Source organism: Pipistrellus hanaki, assembly GCF_964339955.1.
Source record: "Pipistrellus hanaki genome assembly, chromosome: 4".
In the NCBI taxonomy this organism is placed as follows: domain Eukaryota; kingdom Metazoa; phylum Chordata; class Mammalia; order Chiroptera; family Vespertilionidae; genus Pipistrellus; species Pipistrellus hanaki.
The window spans coordinates 94,138,167-94,150,448 of NC_140506.1; the positions used below are offsets into that span (position 1 = coordinate 94,138,167).

At 58.0% G+C, this 12,282-nt stretch overlaps 1 protein-coding gene across 6 annotated transcripts in view; it reads left to right on the plus strand.

The window, feature by feature from the left end:
• Nucleotides 1–12,282, plus strand: part of KATNIP (katanin interacting protein) — a 181,737-nt gene that overhangs the window by 152,672 nt on the left and 16,783 nt on the right. For all 6 annotated transcript variants that reach the window (XM_084882882.1, XM_084882884.1, XM_084882886.1 and 3 more), the window contains 4 exons: nucleotides 2,004–2,883; nucleotides 8,785–9,504; nucleotides 10,204–10,403; nucleotides 11,950–12,028. In XM_084882882.1, coding sequence (XP_084739008.1) covers nucleotides 2,004–2,883; nucleotides 8,785–9,504; nucleotides 10,204–10,403; nucleotides 11,950–12,028 — 1,879 coding nt within the window. The remainder of the gene's footprint in view (nucleotides 1–2,003; nucleotides 2,884–8,784; nucleotides 9,505–10,203; nucleotides 10,404–11,949; nucleotides 12,029–12,282) is intronic.

Genomic DNA, 12,282 nt, shown 5'->3' on the forward strand with positions numbered 1-12,282 from the left:
GTCAGAAGAAGAACCTGCTACACGTGCAGCGCCCACACCACATCCCCTGGGCCAGTGGTCGGCAAACTCATTAGTCAACAGAGCCAAGTAGCAACAGTACAACGATTGAATTTCTTTTGAGAGCCAAATTTTTTAAACTTAAACTTTTTCTAACACCACTTCTTCAAAATAGACTCACCCAGGCCATGGTATTTTGTGGAAGAGCCACTCAAGGGGCCAAAGAGCTGCATATGGCTTGTGAGCCACAGTTTGCCGACTACGGCCCTGGGCTCTCCTCCAGCGCAGCCCAGGTGGGACAGGCCAGGTGGGACAGGCCAGGAGGGACAGCCCAGGTGGGACAGCCCAGGTGGGACAGGCCAGGAGGGACAGCCCAGGTGGGACAGGCCAGGTGGGACAGGAAGGTGGGGCAGGCCAGATGGGACAGGCAGGTGGGGCAGCCCAGGTGGGGCAGGCCAGGTGGGGCAGCCCAGGTGGGACAGGCAGGTGGGACAGCCCAGGTGGGACAGGCAGGTGGGACAGGCCAGTTGGGACAGCCCAGGTGGGACAGGCAGGTGGGGCAGCCCAGGTGGGACAGGCCAGGTGGGACAGGCAGGTGGGACAGCCCAGGTGGGACAGGCAGGTGGGGCAGCCCAGGTGGGACAGCCCAGGTGGGACAGGCAGGTGGGGCAGGCAGGTGGGGCAGGCAGGTGGGACAGCCCAGGTGGGACAGGCAGGTGGGGCAGGCCAGGTGGGACAGCCCAGGTGGGACAGGCCAGGAGGGTCAGGCAGGTGGGGAAGCCCAGGTGGGGCAGACCAGGTGGACAGGCAGGTGGGACAGGCAGGTGGGGCAGGCAGGTGGGACAGCCCAGGTGGGACAGCCCAGGTGGGACAGGCAGGTGGGGCAGGCCAGATGGGACAGGCAGGTGGGGCAGCCCAGGTGGGACAGCCCAGGTGGGACAGGCAGGTGGGGCAGGCAGGTGGTACAGCCCAGGTGGGACAGCCCAGGTGGGACAGCCCAGGTGGGACAGGCAGGTGGGGCAGGCCAGATGGGACAGGCAGGTGGGACAGGCCAGGTGGGACAGGCAGGTGGGACAGGCAGGTGGGACAGCCCAGGTGGGACAGCCCAGGTGGGACAGCCCAGGTGGGGCAGGCCAGGTGGGACAGGCAGGTGGGACAGGCAGGTGGGACAGGCCAGGTGGGACAGGCAGGTGGGACAGGCAGGTGGGACAGGCCAGGTGGGACAGGCAGGTGGGGCAGCCAGGCAGGCTGACAGGCACAGCCTCGGTGCTCCCAGGCTCTCTGCCTTTGTGCTGGGGGGAGGTGGGGAGGGACTTCCCAAGCCACAGTGCCCAAGGCAGCCTTCCGAAGCAGGGAAGGGAGTCAGTAGACAACCGCCCAGCCTCCGCCTTGGAGGGGCACTGAGTGCCTTCTGTGGGTTCCTCGGGGGTGCCCAGGGGAATAGAGCCCCAGTCGCCCACGGCAGTGACCAGCTCAAATGCCTTCTGGGGTTTTCTCGGGCCCTGACTCTTGGGAGTACCTTACCAGGTAAGCAGCCTGCACTCTAGTCCTTGCCCCGGCTCTGCTCTCAGGACCCCCTGAGCCAGGTCTGTGTTGGCTGTGCACAGTGAGGCCCAGGATGCACTGGCGTGAAGCCGCTTCGGCAGTGAAGACGGAGGTTCACCAGGGGGTGGCGGCCAGATCTGCTCTGGCAGGAAACCACCTCCCTGAGACAGGAGGTGGAGGCTGGAGCAGCAGAGCAGGAAGCAGGGAGACCAATTAGCGGTGGTTACAGATGTCCCAGCGGGAGGGACGATGACAGACCCATCAGGCACCTCTTTGTGAAGGTCCTTTGATTTACAGTGTAAGCTTCGCACAGAAGGGAGACTGAGCCTTGTTTAACATCCCAGTGCTGTGCTTTCACAAGCCCGTGTTCCTAGCATTCAATTTCTCTTCATCTTCTGCTACAAAATTTGATACATCAGTCTGACACCACGCATCTCTGTTTTGTTAAATTTTGTCTCCAGGATCTTGACGTTGGTGCGAAGAATGTGAAGCTTTATGTCAACAAAAGCCTCATCTTTGATGGCCAGTTAGACAAAGGCGATGGGGAGGCCCCAGCCGACCAGAGCATCCCAGTCAGCCTGAAAAATGAGCAGATTGAGGGGGTGGAGAACAGCATTAATGCCCCCTCGGAAGAAGGCAGAGGTGCCCAGGGGATGGCGGGCACCACTCAGGACAAGGAGCTCAGCGCCACCTGCTCGCAGCCAGACGGAGAGGCAGGGGATGTGGCGGTTTCTTCACCAGGACCTTTATTTGGTGAAAGGATGAATTCTCCTGGTTGCATAAAAGACAGTTTGTCCAAGTTAGAGGACCACTTCAGCTCGTCAGCAGCCCCAGTCTCTGTGGGGGGCGAGCGTGCCCCTGCCCCCGTGCCCCCAGTGGAGTGCCCTCCGCTGGACCAGGAGCTCTCGCTGACTCCGCAGCCGGAAAGCCTCCCGGGCAGAAAGGTGTCTGAGCCGCCAGGGAAAACCCCCGCCTGGCTGCAGCCCTCTCCCGCAGGGAAAGGCAGGGGGCAGGGAGGCAGGAAGCTCAAACCCCTCTGGCTGCGTCCTGAGAAGCCACCCGAAGGGACGGGCGGGCTGGTGCCGGAGGAAGAGGACATCTTCAGGGAGGGCCCTGCGGAGGCCAGGGACGACGGCCCCAGGCGTGAGCCAGGACGGGCCAGCAGCCGGAATGCCGCCTCCGAGGACAGAGCCCCGAGGGTGACCCCCAGCGCCTGCAGGGATGACTTGGACATCTTTGAGCAGCCCTCCAACAGGGAGCGCCCCGCTAGTGGGAGGAGGGGCCGGAAGGACGCCCTCGGCAGCAGTCACGGTGATGGGCAACCAGCCCCAGCCGGCAGAGGTAAGCTCGGGGAGCAGTCTGACTGGGGCTCATCATCCCTGCAGGAGGCTGCTGACTGGCACCAGCCACTCAACTCTCCGAGCCTCAGTTTCCTCATCTGCAAAGCAAGGGGTTCTTCTTAACCTGGGGTCACCAATTTACTGTCTCAGGAGCCACAGGGGAGACAGCAATGAGTGAAACGGGCAAGGCATACTTTGTATGTTAAACTCATAGACATATTTGTCATTGCCACCACGATACGTCCCTTTGCTCATTTTTCTTTCAATACATGACTTTTCCAACGTAGACCTGGTTATTCTACCTCTGATAGACATTGGCCTCTAATTACTTCACTTTATCCTTAACTGTGTTAGAAAAATAACACAAGTATGATGATAAATAGCAATTGACTCTTGCCTGGATTTCGGAAGGACATTAGGGAGTGGTGGGGACTGTGGCTAACTGGAGTGCATGCCCAACTAAAGGAGGCAGCTGCTGCTTCGCTCAGGCTCTTTTTGGCCTTCAGGACTGCAAGGCCACTGTGTCAGATCTCTTTTCCTTTTGTTAAGAGAAATCAGAAATGTAGACTATTCCAATTTTCACCACTGGTGACTTGTCTTCTGCTCTGTGAACTTTGCAGCAGATCATCTCTAAGTCTGTGAAAGGAGGGTACCAGAGGCTGGGTTTCTGAATATTCCACTCAGATTTGGCTGTTGGGAGTGTGGCATAGCAACAAGGTGTCAAAACTCTTGAATTCAAACCTATATGTACCTGGCACTTGAATTCAAAGTGCCAGGTACATACAGGTTTGGCACTTACAGAGCAGGCACTGAGCCTCAGCATCTTTGTCTATAAAATGGGGGTCAGCACCCCTTCTCAGTGCTGTTAGGAGTACGATGATGGCTTTGCAATAGTAACAGCCTAACCTGTGGCAAGTGCTCCACGAGTGGCAGCCATTTCTTTCAACATTAGCTTGTTGGTCCTTTATTGTCCACAAACCACTGGGACCTACCAAGGCAGGGCTCACCCCTAGTCCTCTGAATTTAACCCCACTCCACATTGCATAGGAGCAATCCAGCCCATATCGTGGGCAAGCCTGGAGCGTCTCTGAGCCTCAGTTTCCTCATCTGTAAAATGCTGCTAGTAATACCCATCTCGGGTGCTGTGCCCATGTGCAGTGCCTGGCACAGTGCCTGGTACACAAGCGCACCAGGAGATGGTAGCTGCTGCTCTTTATCGTCACGACATTGGCACTGCCTGCACTCTGTGGCTCTCCCTCATGGTGTATCAATTGAAACCCAGGTACAATTGACCCATAAACCACTGGGAGGTTCGAGGTGCTGACCCCTCGTGCAGTCGAAAATCCACATATAACTTTTGACTCCCTCAAAACTTAACTACTGTGAAACTACTGTTGCCCAGAAGTCTTATCAATAGCAAGCGGGCGATGAGCCCACATTTTTATGTTATATGTATTATGTAGGTATTCTTAGAATAAAGTAAGCCAGAGAAAAGAAAATGTTATTAAGAAATTTATAGGGAAGAGAAAGTACCTTGACAGTACTGTACATATTTACTGAAAAAAGTCACATAGAAGTGGACCCGCGCAGTTCAAACTGGTGTTCGAGGATCAACTGTATATATTTTCTCAGTAAGTCACATAAGCATCTACTCCATCATTGTAGAGAAGAGTCCAAAATGTGACGAGTTTGGGCCTCCTTCAGACCCTGACATGTCGCTTAGGACACAGAGCAAGTCCGTAAGACCTGAGTGTCTTCCTGTGGGGCTCACCCTGTGTGGGTATCGGGGACAGCGGAGTGGGAGGGAAAGGAGAGCCGAGGAGCTCCTTGAGGGGGTCTCAGGCCCAGGTGTCTGCTCGCAGTGGGTCCTCCAAGTGTGGGAAGGCTGAGCGACTCTGGGGCAGGCTGCCGGGCACCAGGCTTTCATCCAGGCGCCACTCAGACCAGCTCACTCATCCTCCTATCAGCCCCGTTTACAGCTAAAGGAGATACGGGCGTTAAGCAACTTTCTTCAGGTCTCAGCCAGTCAGGGCAGAGCAGACTTTGAACCTGTGTCCTGCTCCAGCATCCATGCTTGAAGCACTACCCCACGTGCCCTGTTTGCACAGCCACCATCAGCCCCCGCCCGGGGAGACAGGCAGTTCTGAGCTTCCCTGGTAAACAGACCCTTGGAGCCTCTGGGAGTTAGGGGTGATGGCTTTATTCTAACATGTCCACCCTTTAATTTCTTTCCAGGCATGTCACTGGTTGGCTCAGTGACACATTAATATCTGAGCCCTTGAGATTTAATGCTTGTTAAACCAGTCGTGCTAAAAGGGAAAGGAGCTTTGAAATTTTAAATTGCCCATTCCACAGAGCCAAAGCCATGCCATGAGGCCCAGCTCCATGGGTGCTGCTAGGAAGCATGACTGCCAGACTCCTCCCTAGAATTGGCTCCATAAGGCAGCCTGGAGGGTTTTCTGTGCAACAGAGCCTCGCACTGGAATGACGTCTGCATTTCGGAATGTCATTATCAGCGGTCAGTTGGCTGCAGGTGAATGCAATCCTGTAGCCCAGTTTGAGCAGTAAAGGAGGTGCTATTTGGGGAATGCTTGGGCTTCTGGACCCCCAGAGGCAGGAAGTGTAGCTCTCACCTCATGGGCTTGGGAGGAGGAACCAGGACGCTGGCCAGCACCAAGAAAGCTCATCCCTGACTGTCTAGGTCCTACCTCTGCTTCCCGCTGGCCCCTGTTCCTCAGCCTCCCTCAGGGGGTCGGTTTTCTCTGCCTTTGTGCACACAGCAGGAAATGGCCTGGCAGCCCTAGGATGACTCAATGTTCTGGCTCTGTGGCCAGAGCCAGCTCCATAGTCTCAGGGGAGAAGTTGATTGGCCAACTCAGGTCAGGTGTCCACTCCTTGTTCCATCAGCTACAACTGGAAGGCAGTTCACCGAGAATAAACATGGTTCTGTTATATCTCACTATGTACTTTCTCATTTCCCGTTTCAGTAGCAATTAGCATACACCTCATGGTGGTGCCATTGATTTTTATAAAGTCAAGTGCAGAACTGTAGTTCATGTTAGTCTCAACCTAGGATTAGTTTTGCATCTTCTCGTATCGGTGGTCCTTCCAGACTGTGTTGACTACAGACTCACGAAGCAGCAGCTTTCTGTTGCCCTTCAGACTTGCAGGTGGGGGGTGGCCAAGGTCACTGACCCCAGCAGCTCCCTGACCCCAGGGACTCGAGAGTAGAGTGCCTTCCTGCAGAGAGGGAAACCGGCCCTCAGCGGTGGTCCCATCTTCGAGGTCTAGCAGAGTGTCTACACCTCTGCTTTTAAAACTCAGGGTACATCTTGGGGAGCCGAGGTCAGAAAGCATAGCCCTGCCTTTCTTACACCCAGGCAGACACAGGGAGTCCCTGACACGGGATGTGGGTGCCGTCTCCTCAGGGCCCTTGCAGACTGACCCAGGCCATTCATTTCAGTCCGTGGAGATCAAATCACCGTAAGCGAGCACTGACGATCCATATGGGCAGTCCCTCCCGCAGATGTTAAGCCTCACGCCTGGAGGAAAGGATGGCGGAAACTCCTGGGTCTTTTTCCTGGCAGATGGGAAGGCGGGGGAAGACAGGTGCAGGAGAACTGACAGGTGGAGAGGGAGTCCCTCAGCCTCCAGGTCTGAGCACGGGTGCGATGGTGATGCCAGCTGTCCTCCCCTTTTGCTGGCGAACATTACTGAGCACTTCCTCGTGCCAGGTTCTGTGCCAGGCTCTGACACAGCAGGCAGCCGGGCAGAGCAGGCCTCCGCGAGGAAGGCGACGAGAGGAGCCAGCTACCTGGGATCTGAGAAGAGAGCATTCCTGGCAAGGGCACAGCAAGGACAAAGGCTCTGAGACGAGACGTGACCTGGCGTGTCCACAGAGAGGAAGGGCCACGTGGCTGGAGCAGGAGGGCGTGGGGGAAAGGTGGGGGGCAGTTGGGGAAGTTAACGGGGCCAGCTCGGGCTCTGGAGCGTAGTGAGGAGCTGGATTTTCTTTGGTTTTCCTTGTTCCCAGCGTGGCAGAGATAATGGCACTCAGAGGGGATGTGACAAACGCCATTTAGGCACATGGAGTCTGAAGTGACGGCGTGGACATGTCCGCACCCCCCGAGGAGCATTGAGCGGTGGTGCCTGGGGTGGCAGTGCCTGCGTGGGAGCCAGGGCCAGATGTAGGGAGTGGGGAGGAGGGAGGAGCTGCGGGCGGGACGTGGAGAACGTGGCAGCGCTGTGTCTCCGGAGCCCGAGGGGAGCGTCGCCTCGGACAGCAGCCTGGAGTGGGCACTGCGAGAAGACTGTGCGTGGAGCCCCTGTGAGCCGCTGCAGTGGAGGGCTGGGGGAGTCATGGATGGAGGGATGGAGAGCCCCCAGGCACCGACCTCTGACACAGCTGGATCCCAGGGCCCAGTGAGGCCACCAGGAGCTCTCATCGCCCTGCTCCTGCCTGCTTCCTCCTCAGGCCGCCCCCACAGGCAGCGAGGCGGCCACAGGCAGCGCCGCTCCATCCACCCTCAGCAGCTCCAGTTCTCGGAGGGCCCCTCTCTGCCCTGGTTCCTTCACGAGCCCAGCTTGCAAGGACGCTGTGGACATTTGCTTAATCCGAATGGCCTGCAGGTGGGGGTCCCCAGGGGAAAATCAGGATGTTGTTTCCAGAGAATTCTGGGGAAGAGGAGTTTGAGGCAGCAAAACAGTAACTGGGTAGAGGAGGCAGGTCGCAGGGGACGAAGTGGCAATGGGCGCAGCCGCTGCAGTGGGCGGAGGGAGCGCAGATCCGAGGCCTCCCTCTGCCTTCAGGGCCGAGATTTACACTTATCTGCAGGCTGAGAGGGCAGCGCTGGGGAAGGAGTGATTGAAGATTCTGGAGGGAAGTGATAATTGATGGAGCCGGGCCCCCTAGGAGACAGGCAGAAAATGGAGTGCAGGGCAGGGCACCAAAAGAAAGGAGAAAAAGCAGAATGTCGGTGCCAGCTGCTGTTTTTCCAGAGTGGCACCCTCCGATGGCACTTAGCCGTGGCATGGCCCCGAGGACGGCCCCTGCTCCACATGCACTCAGGGCCCTTAGGTTCTGCGAGGGGAGCGGGGCCTCCAGACGCCAGCCCTGGGCACGGCTGCGGCTCCTGGAGCCAGTTAGGCCGTGTGTCAAGTAAAGTCCTTGCCGTGCAAGGCACCTGGGTCGTTTCAGCATTTTTCTGATGCTAAAAATACTGCACGTAGGGAACTCAGAAGATAAGGGGACAAGAAAATAAAAGCCCTTCCTACCCCCACCCCGAAAGATCGTACCAGCACGTCGGTGCAAGCTGCCCGCGCTAGGCTGGGCGCCTCTAAAATGGCACAGCGGCTCTTTCCATTTTACTTCTTTCCCGAGCCTTTTGCCTGTCACAGCAGTTAGAAAACTCCGTGCATGTCACCTGACTGGTAGCCTGAGGCGCAGGCCCCTGGGTGGCTGATGCTGCGGCCACCGGCAGGGGCTTCGCTCTGGCTGTGTGAGGTTCTGAAGTGGGAAAACTTCCAGCAAAGGCTCCAACACAACCATCTAGGCCTCACTTGATGTGCAAGAGGTTACATGCTTAGGATTTCGGTGCAGATTGAAAAGTATTTTGCTTTTTGTAAAACAGCTAGGCCCCAGACTTGAGTAACCAGAAACAGCTTTCTACCAGCTGAATGTGTGTGACAGGAGACTGTGCTCTGTTGGGTGTTAGCAGTCCTTCCCACCGGCCATACCAGGGGGGTCAGTGGGCATTGAGGCAGCCAACAGCAGCCTCACTGCTTTCTAGAATGTTCTCCTGAGGGCGGCTCCACCCAGCCGAGAGCTACTGGATGAGACAGTAAGGGTCCCACTCCCACACCTGTCACTAACGGGCTTCCCCCTCCTGTGCCCTTTCTTCAGGAGATGCCTGGGGCACCAGGCTGCCGCCGCGGCCCCAGTGGCGCAGCGAGCAGGAGCACACGCTGCACGAGTCCTGGAGCTCCCTCAGCGCCTTTGACCGCTCCCACCGAGGGCGCATCTCCAACATGGAGGTGCAGGGGGACATCCTGGACGAGTTCCTGCAGCAGCAGAGGAGCGGCCGGCAGGGCGCCCAGCCAGCCCCCTGCAGGGAGCAGCCGGAGGCCCGGGCGGGGCCGGATGACTGCAGAGACGCAGGCGACCCCAGCGACTTCAGAATCCCCGTCTTGCCTTATGGGCAGCACTTGGTCATTGACATCAAGTCCACGTGGGGGGACCGGCACTACGTGGGCCTGAACGGAATAGAAATATTCAGCTCCAAGGGGGAGCCCGTGCAAATCGCGAGCATCCAGGCGGACCCCCCTGACATCAACATTTTACCCGCCTACGGGAAGGACCCCCGGGTGGTCGGCAACCTCGTCGACGGGGTGAACAGGACGCAGGACGACATGCACGTCTGGCTGGCCCCCTTCACGCCGGGCAAGTCCCACTCCGTCTCCATCGACTTCTCGCACCCTTGCCACGTCGCCCTGATCAGGATTTGGAATTACAACAAATCTCGGATACACTCCTTCCGCGGCGTGAGGGACGTCGAGATCCTGTTAGACGCACAGTGCATCTTTAACGGAGAAATCGCCAAGGCCTCCGGGACCCTGACGGGAGGTACTGTATGTAAGGATGTTCCAAAGCCCTACTTGCTGCTCACTGTGGCCTGAGGGAAAACCAAACCCACCGGCTGTCAGTGGTGATGGGTCTCTCCCCTCCTAGGCCTGGCCCGCACCTTTGCAAGCACTGACCTCATTAAACTTCTGGGCTGGGGACGGGCCTGAGCCCGAAAGGGGGACCCTCCTGCAAGGCGCTGACTGAGGGAGCCTCTCAGGAGAACCCAGTGCAGGGAGGGGTGAGGATGTGGAGGGGGAGCTGAGCAAGTGGCGTCAGGGGAAGCCACTGCAGCCTGACCGAGGGCAGCCTGGAGCATGCACTGCAGGGTCTGTGCTGCCTGGGGCGTGCGGTGGGGGTTGGAGCCCTGCAGGCTCCCCGCTGGGGCCTGACGCCCAAGTCCTTCCAGCCAGCGGAACTCGGGCCCTCCCCTCGGGGTCAGCGGGGATCCGTGAGCACCCACAGCATCTGCTCCGGTGCCCACCCACGCGTGGTATCTCAGAGACTCTCCTCAGATAGGTCCCTTTGTTAGCTCGGTGGCCTGCGTGGTTCTCACGGAACATCGATCCCTTTGCCGATGTGAAGAATGGAAAACTGTCCGTGGCTCGGGGTTTATAGCTCAGAGCCGATGGGTCTGGGCCCTGGCCCACAGCGCAGTGGGATTTGGGAGCGTTGACCCTTGTCTTCCTGCTAACCCTTCAGCCCCAGAGCACTTTGGAGACACAATCTTATTCACAACCGACGACGACATCCTTGAGGCCATATTCCGCTCGGATGAGACGTTTGACGTGGACACGGGGGGCCCGTGCAGCCTGCCGTGCGAGGAGCCCCTGAGGAGGCCCAGCACCGCGGACGGCGACTCGGAGGAGCGGCCCTACACCCAGGCCGGCCTGTGGGCCCAGGTAGGACGGCGGGGACGGGCGGGCGCGGGAGAGGTCTCCCGCGGGAGAATGAAGATGGATCTCTCTGCGCAGCTGGTGCTGCCGTTTTGACATTTCCCATTTCTCCACTTCGTCTTCGGTCCTAGGTGTCATCTTTCATTCTCTAATGATTTTTATTTTATTTATTTATTTTTCCACCAAAGTAAAGGAAGTGTTCAGATTTTAATCAAAGCTGGGAGAAATCCATGCTGTGTCCCCTCTGTCATCCAAGGTCTTCGGCAACTTCCTGCTCGAGGTTGCGTTTTGATCTCTCGGTTGTTTTTGATGGGAGGACTGAAAATGCCTTCCACAGGCAGACCTAGAATTAAAATAATGACCATCCGGCGATTGTTTCTCGTTTGCGAATTGTGAGCTGACACCGCCGGCGTGGAGACCAAGGTTCAGCCCGGCTCAGGGTCATGCCAGGGTGCGTAGCAGAAGTGACAAAGTTAGAGCTTCAACACGGGACTCCAAAGTCTGCTTTTAACAGTGAACATTTTTTAATGAAAGATGACCTTCAGGGCCAGGGCCGGGCCAGGCCAGTGAAGAGCGGCACTGGAGGGAAGACACCCAGGTCTCAGGCTGTCCTTGAGGCCCCGCAGTCGGGCGGGGGGAGGGGAACGTCCAGGCGCAGAGCACGGTCCGGCCACCGCAGGGCAGGACCACGCAGTGGGCGGCGCCGGTCTGTTGGCGCCGTGGTTCAGGGCGTGAGCCTCCGCCTCTAAGGGAGGCGCTGCCGCTCCACCAGACAAGACCGCCAGCTCGTGGCGACGCTTGTTCTGATTTTCTCAAATGAAGCCAGATATCTGGACTTTAATGTAAAACTATCCCAATTTAAAAATGTTAGGAAGTGACCCAAAATGTCTTCGAATCTTCGTGGGCCAGGAAGCGCGTCTGCTGTCTGGATGTGGTCCGTGGGTCCAGCTGGGAGTTGACCTTGAGGCCTTTCGTGTGCCCAGTGGTTTCCCAGCGTGGAAACCCAGCCATGAGGGGCAGGGAGGGACGCTCTCGTCTTAGAGGAAAACCTGAGCTCATGGCGGGGGAGGGGGGGTATCAACATCTGGGTCACACCCTAGAGAGTGTTAAGGTCAGTGCATTCCCGGGGGTCATCCTAGGAGAGGTCAGGGTGCCAGGGAGGACAAGAGAAGGCACATGGGCACCAGGGCGGTGACTTCCCTGGTGGCCCGAGGCTGGCTGGGTCAGGGGTGCTCCTCACAGGCCTTCCCCACCCTCCTCCTAGTGGCCGGACGGGGCCTGAGGGGCTGTTGCTAGGGGCAGGGCCTGGCGCTCCTCAGGTGGCCCTTGGGGCTGGAACACCACGATCACCCAAACTCAGAGCTTCTGGCAGGACTTAGAGGGTTCTTGGGCCTGTTCATGTTACCAGTCAGGAGCCTCCACCGAGACAGAAAACACAAAAAGGACACAGGGATTTCCCGGGGGCATGAGGTGGGCAGCAGCAGCTGGACACATCGCCAGCCAGCCCTGTGGGTCACGCCTTGCCTCTGCTTCTCCCCTAACCGGGGTGTAGGTCCCGGAAGTGGAGCTGCCACCCAGTGCCCCTGTGTCCGAAGTCACCACCCCGGAACCGGGCATCTACCACGGGATCTGTGAGTACCCTGTCCTGGGCAGTGCCAGGGGAGGGGGGCCTTCAGGGTTCGGCGCCCTGGTCCCTGGGACAGGTCTGCACAGATGTGGGCTGTGCGGCCAGCGGGCTGAAGCCAGCGGGGGCAAAGACACCTGCTTGCTCCCGGCGCCCGGTGGGCAGCAGCCAGTTCTTCTGAGAAGTCGGAAATTTGGATTTTTATGTGAAATCTTCAGCTTCTTAAACATTGGTGACTAATTTTATAATATTTTCAAACAA